We start from the raw sequence: 15,030 nt of genomic DNA on the forward strand, positions 1-15,030 counted from the left end.
TCTCAGCCTCCTTATTAGCTGGGACTACAGGCGCCTGTTACCACGCCCAGCTAATTTTTGTATTTTTAGTAGAGACGGGGTTTCACCATGTTTGTCAGGCTGGTCTTGAACTCCTGACTTCACGTGATCCGCCTGCCGGGACCTCCCAAAGTACTGCGATTACAGACATGAGCCACCACGCCTTGCCTGCTTTATGTTTTAAGTGATTGTTTTTAATTATATGAAAGTAGCACATGCCATGAATATATTTAAAAGTATGGTCTCCTGTTCTGCCCCTTCCCACCTCTAGTCTTGGTCCCTAGAGGTAATGTTAGCTGCCTCTTTTGGTATTTTCCTCCATCATCTCAGTAAAATGCTCCGTTGCTATTTCCAGATCTGTCTGTGGTGGACTGACTGCGTGAGTTTGGGTTCTTTCAGAAACAGACGCTGAAATGAATGATTCAAGGACAGGATGGGAAAGTAAGATGAGGGGAAGGCCGTCAATAGAGGGCAGATCATTAAACCAGCCAGCACCATAGGCATCTGCACCGGACCCAGTGTAGAAATGGGAACCAGTGCAAAACAGAGCTCAGGACCACTGGTTTAGAGCTGCTCCTGTCACATGGGCAGCAAGTGAGCTCCAGCACCAAGAGGAACCCCAAAACAGATGCTGGCAATTGCATACAGAGCTGCCTTATGCAGCCATGGTCAGGGACAGGTGTGTGGACAGGGAATTGCCAGTGTCAGCTACAGCCATCCCGCCTGTCAGGTACCCAGGTAAGTGGGAGGCGTGTGTATCCCCACCTTCCCTGCCCTTCCCTTTTGGCCCCACCTCCTCCCTCCTACTGCTCAGCTTCTGATCACATTTGCTTTCTCATTTACCTTCTTCTATAGCTATATTTAGGCCTACAGTTTTATTTTGAAAGCACATTGATAATGTGACTGTGCAGTATTTTTCACTGTCAAGCTACTGTTCGCTATAATTACATTTCTTTTTGCTTTTTTTGAGGCAGGGTCTCACTCTGTTGCCCGGGCTGGAGTGCAGTGGTGCAATCACAGTTCACTGCAGCCTAACTTCCCAGGCTCAGGCAGTCTGCCCACCTTAGTTTCCCTCCCCTCCATAGCTGGGACTACAGGCAAAGGCCACCATGCCCAGCTTATTTTTGTATTTTTTTGTACAGACGGGGTTTTGCTGTGTTACCCAGGCTGATCTCAAACTCCAAGCTTATAGAGATCCGCCCACCTCAGCTTCTCAAAGTGCTGGGATTATATAGGTGTGAGCCACCACACCTGGCCACATTTCTTTTATATGAGAGCTTTTTAATTTTTCCTGAAGTTATTAACTGCCTTTTAATTTTCTCACACCTTTTGCCCTTGTTTCACATTGGTGTTTTTCCTTGACCTGTTTTTCCAATTAGGGATCAAGTATTCCATGGAGACGCTTTCTTTTTTTTTGGTATCTTTTTTTTTTTTTTTTTACTTTTTTGAAACAGTGTCTCACTCTGTCACCAGGCTGGAGTGCAGTGGCACAATCTCTGCTCACTGCAACCTCTGCTGGCCGGGTTCAAGTGATTCTCATGCCTCAGCCTCCCAAGTAGCTGGGATTACAGGTGTGCACCACCATACCCAGCTAATTTTTGTATTTTTAGTAGAGACAGAGTTTCACCATGTTGGCCAGGATGGTCTCCATCTCCTGAGCTCATGATCTGTCCATCTTGGCCTCCCAAAATGCTAGGTTAACAGGTATGAGCCACCACCTCTGGCCCCATGGAGACCCTTTCTATGTAGAGTTTCTCTGCAGGGCCTTGCATCATGGTGTGGAATGAATTCCTGCAAGGGAGTACTACTCTGCAAAACAAAGAATGAGCTATTGAGACATGCAACAACACAGGAACTCTGATTAACTTCGCAGAGTGAAAGAAGCTAGACATTTACATAAAATTCTGTGAGATAAAAATCAATCTACAGCGACAGAAAGAAAGCACTCAGTGGTTTCCTAATGTACGCGAAAACTTAGGTGCGCTGGTATTTTCACCATCTTGTGTTCATGGGTATATACAAATGTCAAAACTTATGAATTTATATAATTTAAATATGTGCAGTTTATTGTGATCAGTTATAATCAATCCAATACACTCAATCAAGTGTTGATGATGTCAATGTTACCATGAAAAAAATAGAAAGATCTGAATAAAATAGAATAAAATAGAACATTGTTGAACAACCCATTTGACCAATGAATGTCTCTCACTGCCTTATGGAAAGAGTAAGTGAATTATTAAGGCTTGGCAAAAGCAAAGTAAAGAAAGTCTCCTACAATCTCTGGAATTCCCTAAAACAACAGTCATACATTTTTACTAGTCAAAGAAAACATACATATAAAATAGCTAAATTTTCAAGCTCCAGCAAAAGTCTTCACTCATTTACTGACTTGTTATTTGCCTTAATGTAGCTTCGTTACCTTATAGAACATTTCCCCATACATCTTAAGGGGGGAACATCTTTACAAAGAGGAAAGCGGGAAGGGAATAAAATCAGGAGAAAAACAAAGATCACTAAAGGATGAGTTTTAAACCATGTTCCTCATCTTCTGGTAGAATTCCACCAGATTCTTCTACTTAGAAACTCAAGCGTCCGACTCATCAATTTTGCCTCTAATTCTGCATTTGCAGATTTATCAGCCAAGCCTTCCAAGAGCTTGCACTCACATTCATGAACACATCCAAAACCAAAACAGATTTAGAAACAGCTTGAGACTCCCAGTCACCTTATCATTCTTTTCAACATTCCCACTAATTTTACCCTCTCCCATACTTCCCATCTCCTCCCCAGGCCACTGAAAAGTATTGAATTTTAATTATGTAGTTGACTCTTCAAACGACACTGTTTATTGAACTGTCTGGTCGTGAAACTACATTGCTACATATCAATATAGTTGTGGGAACTTGGAGATTCAATAGGTATAATAATCTGTTTATGTTAAAACAAACAAAACAACAATCTCCTATGTGCAGAGCCTACTGCTGTAAGGCACAAGGCTTACTCCTGAGACAGAGTACCAGGAAACAGGAGGGAATTTGAGAGCCTGTGGCAAGACAACAGAGTAAACTACTAATTTGTATTTACCTCCCTATATTTTCCCTTTTGTCTTATTTCAGGGCAGGAGTCAGGCCTTTAGCATTTCCTTCCCTTGGTGATTTTTAAAAGTAGAAATCAGAAGTCACTTTTGAACAAAGGCTTTTCTGTCTTTTGCAAACACCACAGCTACCTGCAAAGAGGATGACAGGAGCCTCAGAGGGAAGAGGAGAAGGATACTTTTAAGAGCAAAGAGGTGGGTCAGAGGTTGGGAAGAAGACAAAGGTTAGTGGGTCCCAAGGCTAAGGGAGATGTGGATCTCCTCACATTCCACTCCTCACCCTTTCAGAATAGAAAGGCCAGACCCCAGACACAGAATCTCCATGTCTTCCCTACTGCTCCCATTCCAAGCATGGCACAACTGCTGGAACCAAGGGACCACGCAGGCAGGAACAAAGGGTGTCTCACAAGTGACTGGTGTAGACCGTGGCCAGTGTCCAAAGGGGCCAACACCCCAGATCACTGGCACAACACTGAGTGGTTAAGGAGTTGGACTTAACTACACTTTTTTTTTTTTACCATCCCATATGCTGCGCTAAGATTGATGCGGTGACCTCCTGCTGTATGGCAAAGACCGGCTGGGTGACGCACGGCTACAGAAGGCACTGATTACAAGTGCTATGATTCAGGCCACTTTATCCAGAGCCCATGGCTGAGACTGGTGGTAGAACCAGTGTAATGAGATGAGTGTAAACTCATACTGACTGGGGAAAACCAGGAGTCTGTGATAACCTTAGGTTTGAAGGGTACTTTAGAAAGATTTTAAAGACCTGGACAAACCAGCCTCTCTTTCTGGAGTAACAAAATACAAATCACTTGTTTGTTAGGGTTATCTTGACTTTGTGGAAATGAATTTAAAACAGGACAGTATCAATGAACACAAAACAAAAAATCAAATAAAAGGATTGTTCCCAACATTGTAAAACTTGTGTAAATTAAAAACAAAGAAACAAACAAACCCTACACAGATACAAGATAATCAGAGAAGGAAATGACTTGTAGCCTTGTTAGTTTGCTAGATTAACATCTTCTGGAATTCTTGGAAAATACCTAGAAAGATTTTAAGGTTTCTAAGTTAATTCTCTTTTAAAAAATTACAATTCTCCCTGGAGAAGTAGAGGCAGAGAGAAGCCAATAGACATGCTACCTGGGGAATGGGCCCTTGTGTGCAGATAGCAGTAGGGAAAACTATTCCACCTGTGATGGACATGGCAGTTCCCAGAAACTGGGGCATTTTCCATCATTTCCAATGACACTACCATCCCCCGAGGAGAGACATTTGAATCTTACTTAGGGAACACCCTCAAGAAACTGCTGCTCTTGCAGCACTAGAAAGCAAGAAATGGAGAAACGTCTGATGATGTGGCTCCCTCAGGGTCCCCTCTGCTTCCTGGATTGCTGTCTCCCTTGGCTTCCTCCCCTGTAGCCACATGGGCCTTCTTCAGGTTTCCCCCGTCCTGTGGCCACTGCATCTGCTTCCCTCTGCTGCCTGGATGCTCTTCCCAGACTCAGTATAGCGCATTCCTGCACCATCTTCAAACAGCACCTCCTCAGTAAGGCATTCTCTATCTATCTATGTAAAACTGCAGCCCTGGCCGCAGACCCAGCTCTGCCTTCTGCACTGAGCACCATCTGACACACTATATATTTTACTTGGTGTGTCTGTCTCTCCCCAATAGACAAAAAGTACTGAGTCTTTTACTCAATGTTATGACCTCAGCCCACACTGGTTGCTGTATTAGTCCATTTTCATGCTGCTGATAAAGAAATACCTGAGACTGGGGAAAAACAGGTTTCACTGGACTTAAGAGTTCCACATGGCAGAGGAGGCATCAGAATCATGGCCAAAGGTGAAAGGCACTTCTTACGTGGCGGTGGCAAGAGAAAATGAGGAAGACTCAAAAGCTGAAAACCCTGACAAGCCCATCAGATCTTATGAGACTTATTCACTAGCATGAGAATAGCACAGGAAAGACCCACCCCCATGATTCAATTATCTCCCCCTGGGTCCTTCCCACAACATGTGGGAATTCTGGGAGATACAATTCAAGTTGAGATTTGGGTGGGGAAACAGCCAAACCATATCATTCCAACCCTGGCCCCTCCAAATTTCATGTCCTCACATTTCAAAACCAATCACACCTCCAACAGTCCCCCAAAGTCTTAACTCATTTCATCATTAACCCAAAAGTCCACAGTCCAAAGTCTCATCTGAGACAAGGCAAGTCCCTTCCACCCATGAGCCTCTCAAATCAAAAGCATTGATACAGTGGGGGTACAGGTCCTGGGTAAACACAGGTGTTCCACATGGGAGAAATTGGCCAAAACAAAGGGCCCATGCAAGTCCGAAATCCAGCAGGGCAGTCAAATTTCAAAAGTTCTAAAATGATCTCATTTGACTCCACGTCTCACGTTCAGGTCACACTGATCCAAGAGGTGGGTTCCCTTGATCTTGGGCAGCTCTGCCCCTGTGAGCTTTGCAGGTTACAGCCTTCCTCCTAGCTGCTTTCAAGGGCTGGCGTTGAGTGTCTGCAGCTTTTCCAGGCACACGGTGCAAGCTGTCTGTGGAGCTACCATTCTGAGTCTGGAGGATGGTGGTCCTCTTTTCACAGCTCCACTGGGCAGTGCCCCAGTAGGGACTCTGTGTGAGGGCTTCAACCCCACATTTCCCTTTTGCACTGCCTTAGCAGAGGTTTTCCATGAGGGCCCTGCCCCTGCAGCAAACTCTTGGCTGGGCACCCAGGTATTTCCACACATCTTTTGAAACCAAGGTGAAGGTTCCCAAATCTCAATTCTTGACTTCTTTGCACCCACAGGCTCAACACCACAGGGAAGGTGCCAAGCGTTGAAATTCCACCCTCTGAAGCCCGAGCTGTACATTGACCTTTTACAGCCATGGCTGGGACACAGGGCACTAAGTCCCTAGGCTGCTCACAGCATGAGGACCCTGGGCCTGGCCCATGAAATCACTTTTTCTTCCTGGGTCTCCAGGCCTGTGATGGAAGGGCTGCCATGAAAGTCTCTGACATGACCTGGAGACATTTTCCCCATGGTTTGGGGATTAACGTTAATGGTTCCTTGCTACTTATGCAAAGTTATACAATCAGCTAGAATTTCTCCCCAGAAAATGGGTTTTTCTTTTCTGTCGCAGAATCAGGCTGTAAATTTTCCAAACGTTTATGCTCTGCTTCCCTTATAAAGCTGAATGCCTTTAACAATACCCAATTCACCTCTTGAAGGCTTTGCTGCTTAGAAATTTTTTCTGCTAGACAACCTAAATCATCTGTCTCAAGTTCAAAGTTTCACAGATCCCTAGGGCTGAGGCAAAATGCCCCCAGTCTCTTTGCTAAAATGTAACAAGAGTCACCTTTGCTCCAGTTCCTAAAAAGTTCCTCATCTCCATCCTAAACCACCTCAGCCTGGATTTTATTGCCCATATCACTATCAGCATTTTGAACAAAGCCATTCAACAAGTCTCTAGGAAGTTCCAAACTTTCCCATATTTTCCTGTCTTCTTGTGAGCCCTCCAATCTGTTCCAATCTCTGCCTGTTTCCCAGCTCCAAAGTCACTTTTCCATTTTCAGGTATCTTTTCAGCAATGCCCCACTCTACTGGTACCAATTTACTGCATTAGTCCATTTTCATGTTGTTGATAAAGACATATCCAAGACTGTGCAATTTACAAAAGAAAAAGGTTTAATTGGACTTACAGTTCCATGTGGCTGAGGAAGCCTCACAATCATGGTGGAAGGCAAGGAGGAGCAAGTGTTGTCTTACATGGATGGCAGCAGACAAGGAGAGAGAGAGCTTGTGCAGGAATCTCCCATTTTTAAAACCATCAGATCTCATGAGACTCATTCACTATCATGAAAACAATTCAGGAAAGACCCACTCCTTAATTCAATCACCTCCCACCACTTCCTCCCACGATATGTGGGAATTGTGGGAGTCACAATTCAAGATGAGATTTGGGTGGGGACAAGGCCAAGCCATAACAGGTGCCTAACAAATGCTCATTGCAAGAACAAATGAGTGAGTGAATGCTGGTAGAATAAATGCTGGAGTGGCCTGGGGTTAGTGGCTGTGGCTGAGTGTCTCAGTATAGGACTTTGATGCCCACTGACAATCATCTTTGTTTATACTGTGGTCAGAGAGCAGCAGTGGTCTGAGTTGGGCAGCTTGGACTTGAGCATGGTGGAAGGGGTTGGCTGGGAGAACATTATAGGATGTGCTCTCCCAGAGAGTAGCCTGAATGACTTCAGACCACCCCACATGTCTCCTAATGAGGGCATATGCTAAGGGATGGTTGCTCCCCCACAATATTATTACTCCTTTGGTGCTGTTCTCAAACAAGGAAGTTCCATGAGAACAAAAGCGCTGGCAAAGTTTCTATTAGGGAATGAGGAAGCCATGCCATGCTTTTACAAATGCAACCTAATGTCAAGCTCAAAGACAAAATACTGTAGAATACAATCTGTTTGTATGAATTTACTCTCTTCACCAGGAGATAAGACTAATAGGCAAGAAACAAATCCAGCAGCATTTTTCTTACAAAGGGTCCCTGGGAACAGAGGAGCAGATGCTGGCAATTGCACAGAGCTGCCTTGTGCAGTTGTAGTCAGGGACAGGTGTGTGGGCAGGGAACTGCCAATGTCTCCTACAGCCATCTCACCTTTGGATACCCAGGTAAATGAGAAGCTTACTGAAATAACTGATAAGTTATTTCTGAAGTCTAGGAAGTACTGGAGTTGAAATGCAGAATTTCTCTGCAGTCTTAAGTTTTATTTTTTAAATCAAATGTTGCATTTGTAATCTACATTGTAAAATTTTTAAAAATTACTTACCAGCGAACTCAGAGTTTTTTCCCTACAATTTCAAGACAAACTGATATGCCAAGGCAAGATGAGCCAGGCCAATCCTGCAGCTCTGGGTCCCCCTTGGCACTGTGAATCCCAGGGTTGTAACTCTAATTGGTAAATGTGGAATTCTGCTATCACAAAAAATATCACCTTGTGCCAAAAATGCATCATACAAACAATATCTACTAAGGATGCTCAGGAAGGGCCAAAATATTTGGAAAGACTACATGGAGCCAGACGTAAAAAGCATGAATCAAACTGGTGTCCAAGGTCTAAGCTATCTAAGCTGTAGGACACAATTTTTGCTTTATTTATATATTTTTTAAAATTAGGAAACTGAGTCTTAAGAATTTTCTCTAAAAAAGTAAAAGTTGGAAAACAAGTCATTTTAAAAACAAATATATATTTTTGATAGAAATTGCAAGTAAATATTCAGTAATGCCAGAAATATACTATCTTCGATTCTCAGCTTTTTTTCCAAAAGATACAGAATCATTTTTTGGAAAAGATACAAGATGTACAGACAAATCACATTCATGCCTTACAAATGTTAAATAGGGAACAATTTAAATTCATAATGAACAATGAATATTTTCATATTTTCCAGAAGTTTGGAATTTCAAAAATGTTAGCAAAATTATTCATTTCCATAATTTTTATGAATAAAAATAGAAAGAGCTGATCATGTACCTTAATATTGTCATTTTATATATTATTCAGAAGTACAAACAACCCTTAAGGTAGAATCCCAGGCTTATCATATTATAAAAATACTGAGATATTTATCAAACATAACTAATATAAAAGAAATTACATTTTTGAAAATGCTTCACAAACACCAGTTCATCTTTCTCTTTGGTTCAGAAAATAAAAGAGGTAGGTTCAAAAAATGCCTATTATGTCATTAGATTTTCATTAAAATGCTGGCAATTTATAACAGAAATTATTAGAAGTCAAATGAATTTAAGAACTAAATTAAAAAGTGACAATAAATTCAATTAGTAAATATTTTTCTAAGTTCTAATCACACAAATAAGATAGTTGACTACAAAAATGGCTTTAGTAAAATTTAAAAATGCTATCATTATTATAAATTAAGTCTCCTATATCATAACATGTTCCTAAAACTTGGAGCAAGAGAGAATATGAATGTATATGTTTACAAATTGGGCCTTTCATTTAAATGTAGGTATCTAATGTATATGAGTAATACATACTACTAATATGTATCTCTCACCTCTATGCTGTCCAAATTGAGAAGAGCAGGCTCAAAGATATTCAACAACGAGGGAGAAATAAGCACGTCATTCACTCATGATCATCCCACTTCATGTAATTTAAAAAGAAATTTCAGGTTACTAAAAATGACCCCAAGAAGTCTTCCTGATTAAAATGGAATCTGATTTAAAAAGTAGGAAACAAAGGACAAAGGAAAAAAGATGCTCTTCAGAAGCCGTTACGAGTCAACGGATTTTGTTTCCTGCTGCTTTTCACAGCAACGGGAGAACAGAATCTTTCAATTAAGTTGTCTTGTGTTGACAATTTAACAGTAATATACTGAAAATTAGTGTATAACTCCAGGAACTAAATAATGGTACATGTAAAATAGAAAAGTGCCCACTGAAGTAAAGATAATTTCATCACTTCTCTTTAGAAATTCTACCACTGTGTTCATTCCTATTCAGCTGAAAGAAAAATAAGGACATAAACCCTACACTTATTTGGATGCTTTTGCTGTAAGGTATATTTTAAATGTAATGATTTTCTATTAATGGTTCTACAGGAAATTTAAAGAAATCTATAAAGATATTCAAAATATATAAAACAAGACATTTAAGTATAAAGGAACTGGCATAAACGTAAACCGCCCAAAATAAAGATTAATGATTTATAACTTAACCACACAAAACAAATTTTGTTTAAGCAGGTACATTTTCAGATTTTGGATTCAGGGCAGAGATTTGCAGAAGGACTATTAAGAACAGATAAAGTATAATTGTGTGGCCTTTTCAAAACGTATTAAAACTATGAATTTTACCATTTCTGTGTACATATAATTGAGCTGAAAAGTTGCATTGTTATCATCTTTCCTTTTGCGAAAGAAATACAGTTTCTTTGGCCATAGACTTGTTTCAATTCGAGGAGAAAAAGTCACTCCAGGGGTTGTTGAAAGTTTCAATTATCATGCTAAAGCAAAAAGAATTTCAACATCATTTCTGAGTTACTCCTAAAGTTTGCTTCATATTTTCATAAACCACATAACTGATGCCTACAGCAGGGAGCACCTTCATGAAGTTTGGGGTGATGCCTCTGTAAAGTCCTGGTATTCCTTCTTTGGAAATGATTCGTCGGAAGAGGCCCACCATGTTCAGCTGTGGGGAACCTTCTAACATGGCTAAAAAAGAAAAAAAGAGGACAGGCTAATTTAATATTCAAGCATATTTCATTATTATTACAATAAACAATTATGTTTCAGAATAATATTCTAGAATACAGTAAAAGAATAAAATCTATTCTAAGGAGCCCAAGAAAACACCCTTTTATGATTCTCTTTATACAGCACCTAACAGTGAGTGTCCTAACTATAATAATGATGGTAACTATAGTTATATATTAATTGCTATGTTCTAAATACTGGGTTAATTACCTTCCATGCCAATCCTGCAAGGTAAATATTATACCAATTTTATAAGTGAGCAATTGGAGGCTTAGAAAGATGGGGAAACTTGTACTAAAAAACCTAAGCAGAAAATGTTAGGGCTGAGATCCAATGGTCTGTCTGACTCCATGGTCTGTCTGGTATAACGCTGCTGCCTCCTTCTTACTAGCCAGGCACTGACAGTTAAATCTTGGGAAGTAATGGGAGTATGGAAGAAGCTCTGGGAAGCTTGGGAAAAGTACAGGGACCTGGGCCTTGGACATCACCTCAACAAGCAAGAAGAAGCAGCAAAATCCAGTGTCGCTGGCAGAACCAAGAGAAGGGGAGGAGCACCACGTGCTATAGAGACAGAGCTGACTGTGTGTCTGGTTATGACACAGACAGTGAATAAAGTGGGGTCAGACTATTAAAGGCTTTGAAATTCCCACTAAGAACTTTGGAATTTACTTTGAAGACACCAAAGGGTTGTAAAGATGTCTGAACAGATGTAAAATGATCAGACTTTGAGGTCAGGAGTGACAATCTTTCAGCCATGCAAAGGTCTGGATCACAGCTGGCAGACAGGAGGGTTGGAATTAGACTGCATGCACCTGAATTATAGTCCCACTATTTAACCACAGGTATGATCTTGCGGCAGTTAATCTCCCTCTGCCCCATTACTCATCCTAAAAATGGGGATAATATTAGTATTCCCAGCCCCAAGATGGTTATGATGGTGAAATGAGAGCATACATAAGAAACATGTAGTTCACTACCTTGTGTTTTTCTCTGCAGCCATGACTGCCTCTTAGCTCCTCAAATACTCCACCGTGGTGCCTACCTCAGGGTCTTCACACATACTTTCCCTCAGCTGGAAGGGTTTCTTTTCCTGCTCCACTGTCCTGTGCCCAGCTAACTCCCACTCATCTTTCCAGTCTCAGCTTCACGGACAACGTGCCGCAGCTCCGAAGTCAGGTTACAGCCCCTCACTCTGTGCTCCCCTAACATAGGGGAGTTGGTTTAACCAGGTTGTTTACTGGCTGGTCCTACGTCTTCTCTACTCTACACTGGCAAGGCCACATCTGACTTGCTGACTGCTCTACCCCTAGCATCTGGCAGTGACTAGAATGGGACAATGGCTCAGGGAGTATTCACCAATTAATGATGACTGCTTGGTTGGGGGAGCTGTGGGTGGCACTTGGGAGGCTGGGGATGGAGCTGTAGATGACCAAGATGTGCTATTTAAAAAAACAACAGTGGATGAGACTGACCAAGGAAAGCAGAAAGAGAAAATAAAGGCACTAGAATTCATACTTCAATAGAGTGAGCACAGCAATAACAGCCAGCAAATGGTAAAAGTAATCAATAGGCTGGCAGAACAACCAGGACATAGATGTACAGTGCAATCAAAGCCAACAGTGGAGACAGTGTCTCAGTGAGGAGGAATCACAGCTCAAAACTTGTAGGATCCAAGCAACACTAAAAAATGATTCCAGCCACTATTTACCAAGAATTTAACCAACACCAGATGCTTTATTTATATTGTTGGTATTTCTTACAATGCTGTACAATTTTCATTCCCATTAAAAACCCCAAGAAGTCTGAATCAAGGATCTGAACCCAAATCCATCAGATACTAAAGCTTATACTCTTAAAACGTGCATGTAACACAGTCAAAAAAAAATTTTACTCTGTTTATGTATAAGGCATATGTATGCATATAGTATATATGCAATGCTTCTGTCACATTAAAATTTCATGATGAGGGAGCATTTAGAAAAGAATTTCTGAAAAGATTCCTTAAGGCAATAATGAAAAAAGGCTGAGCAATACCATCTTAGTGGAATCTGGAGTTCTGAACGTATCTTACTGGTGCAGCACTTTTACTGGTGTGGTTCTGTCATCAAAAACTCACCTTGAGCCTGCATGCGAGTTCTCACCAAAGCCAAAGGGTAGCTGGCTAGCTGGCCGCAGGTGCTGGATAAGGCACCACATCCCAGCAACACCATGACTCCGGGGTTTACAGAGTCTTTTGCAAAATTATCCAGCCAATAGGACTTCAAGAGCTGCCAGATAAATAAAGAAGAAAAATAATAAACAATGAACTCTACAACTTCACTCAATGTAAACACTTTCACAGCTATTCTCAACCTCATGAGAAGCCCCATTTCTACAGGATGGGGCTGCAGGTTCACAGAAGCAGCAGGCAGTGTAGGAAGCAGTGGCTCTGTGGAGATGCAGGAGGCCACTGAGGAAGCAGAACACATGAGGTTTGCACCAGTTACTCATGTTCTTCTAAGCAAACGTGAACTGCATACCAAATGCCACAGGATCTAAAGAATACCTCTCATGGTGAGCATTAATGAAATAATTCTACTAACTGTATCTCATTTTACACTTTACATACATTTCATTTGGGTCTTACAAAAACACTGACATAAATCTATTATTCTGTTTTAGAAATGAGGAAAATTCGTCTCAGCAGAGTCTTTTAAGAAGGACTCAGAATCAGGCATGCTGATCAAAAGGCCGTGCTTTATTCCCCACTACTCTAGGTCCCTGTATAAAATATATATGATCATCAACTTTTAAACATAAGATATTTTAAGTATAAAATACATGTTAATATGTTATATGGCTTGTAATCCCAGGACTTTGGGAGGCGAAGGCAGGCAGACTGCCTGAGCTCAGGAGTTCATGACCAGCCTGGGCAACATGGTGAAACTCTGTCTCTACTAAAACACAAAAATTTAGCCAGGCATGGTGGTGTGCACCTGTAATCCCAACTACTCGGGAAGCTGAGGCAGAAGAATTGCTTGAACCCAGGAGGCAGAGGTTGCAGTCAGCCAAGATTGCACCACTGCACTCCAGCCTCAGCAACAAAGATTCCATCTCAAAAAAAAAAAAAAAAAGACTAAAAATTTTCAATCCTACAGGACAGAACTAAAAATTAATCTCAATGTATTAAAAAATCCATTAAGTGCATTTCTCAATGGAAATCTTGCAGATTAGAAGGAAGTGGAATATTATATTCTAAGTTTTGCAATTCAAAAAACCACCAAACAAAAATACTGTATGGGCTAAACTGCCCTTCAGAAACAAAGGAGAAATTAAGACTGTCCCTGACAAACAACAGCTGATGTGGTTTGTCACCACTAGACCGGCCCTACAAGAAAGGCTAAAAGGAGAAACAAAAGGTTGATAAATAGCAACACAAAACCATATGAAAACAGGAAGCTCCATGGTAAAGGTCAATATTTAGAATATTATAAAATTCTATAGTATTGTAATGAAGGTATATAAATAACTTCAAAGTCTAAATTTCAAAAACAATATTTAAACAGAATTTAAAGAAGAGAAGCATAAAAAGTAGCTGTAAATCTCTGTTAAGGATATGCAATATCAAAAGACATAAAGTTGGTAGGGAGGAGGTGAAAGATGTAAAGGAACAGAGTTTTATATGCCACTGAAGTTAAGTTGTAAACAGTTTAAAATAGATTGCTCTAACTTTGGTATGTTTTATGTAGTTACAATGGTAACCACAAAGATAGTATCTATAGAATGCACACAAATGGAAATAAAAAGGGAATCAAAACATGTCACTACAGGAAAAAAAAAAAAAATCCAGGAAGAAAAAGAAAGACAGAAAAGCCACAGGACAAAACTAAAAGGCTAGCCAAATGACAAGAGTAACCCCTTCCTTGTCAGTAATTGCTTTAAATGTAAATGGATTAAACCCTCCAATTAAAAAATATAAATTACTGAGTGAATAACACATACAGAATCCATTATACCTTGTCTACGAGACTCACTTTAGATCTAAGGACACACATAAGCTGAAAGTGAAAGGATGGAAAAAGATATTCCATAAAAACAGGAACCCAAAGAGAACAGCGGTGGTCACACTTATATCAGAAAAAATAGATTTTAAGACACACACTGTCACAAGAGACAAAGAGAGATATTATATAATGATAAAAAGGTCTCTTTACCAGTAAGACATATTAATTATAACCATATGTGGCCCTAATATTAAGCTCCTAAATATATAAAGCAAACATTAATAGAATTGAAGGGAGAAAAAACAGCAACACAGTAATAGTAGGAGACTTCACTACTCCATTCAACAGTGTTGGGGAGGATGTGGAGAAATTGGAATATTGGTGTACGTTGATAGGAATGTTAAAAAAAAAAGTATATTCACCATGAAAAATGACAAGGAGGTTCCTCAAAAACTTAAAAATAGAATTACCATCTGACCTAGAAATTCCACTTCTGAGTATATGTCAAAAAGAACTGAAAACAATATCTTGAAGAGATATTTGCATAACTGTGTTCACTGCAGCACTATTCACAATAGCCATGATATCAAAACAACTAAATGTCCATCAACAGATGAATAAAAAAATGTGATATATA

At 40.4% G+C, this 15,030-nt stretch overlaps 1 protein-coding gene and 1 long non-coding RNA gene across 4 annotated transcripts in view; both read right to left on the reverse strand.

The window, feature by feature from the left end:
• Positions 1-342: 342 nt before the first annotated feature.
• On the reverse strand, positions 343-5,109 carry LOC116539710. The gene is made up of 3 exons (XR_004264147.1): positions 3,712-5,109; positions 3,239-3,247; positions 343-355 (listed from the first exon to the last, which is right to left on the reverse strand). It is a non-coding gene; the product is annotated as an uncharacterized LOC116539710 (long non-coding RNA).
• Positions 5,110-8,356: 3,247 nt separating this feature from the next.
• SLC25A24 (solute carrier family 25 member 24) overlaps positions 8,357-15,030 on the reverse strand; it is a 57,867-nt gene continuing 51,193 nt past the window's right edge. For all 3 annotated transcript variants that reach the window (XM_032262867.1, XM_032262868.1, XM_032262866.1), the window contains 2 exons: positions 12,527-12,677; positions 8,357-10,368 (listed from right to left, as the gene is read on the reverse strand). In XM_032262867.1, coding sequence (XP_032118758.1) covers positions 10,184-10,368; positions 12,527-12,677 — 336 coding nt within the window. In that variant the 3' untranslated portion in view covers positions 8,357-10,183. The remainder of the gene's footprint in view (positions 10,369-12,526; positions 12,678-15,030) is intronic.

Source organism: Sapajus apella, unplaced genomic scaffold (genome assembly GCF_009761245.1).
Source record: "Sapajus apella isolate SASKATOON/1434 unplaced genomic scaffold, GSC_monkey_1.0 scaffold131, whole genome shotgun sequence".
Classification (NCBI taxonomy): domain Eukaryota; kingdom Metazoa; phylum Chordata; class Mammalia; order Primates; family Cebidae; genus Sapajus; species Sapajus apella.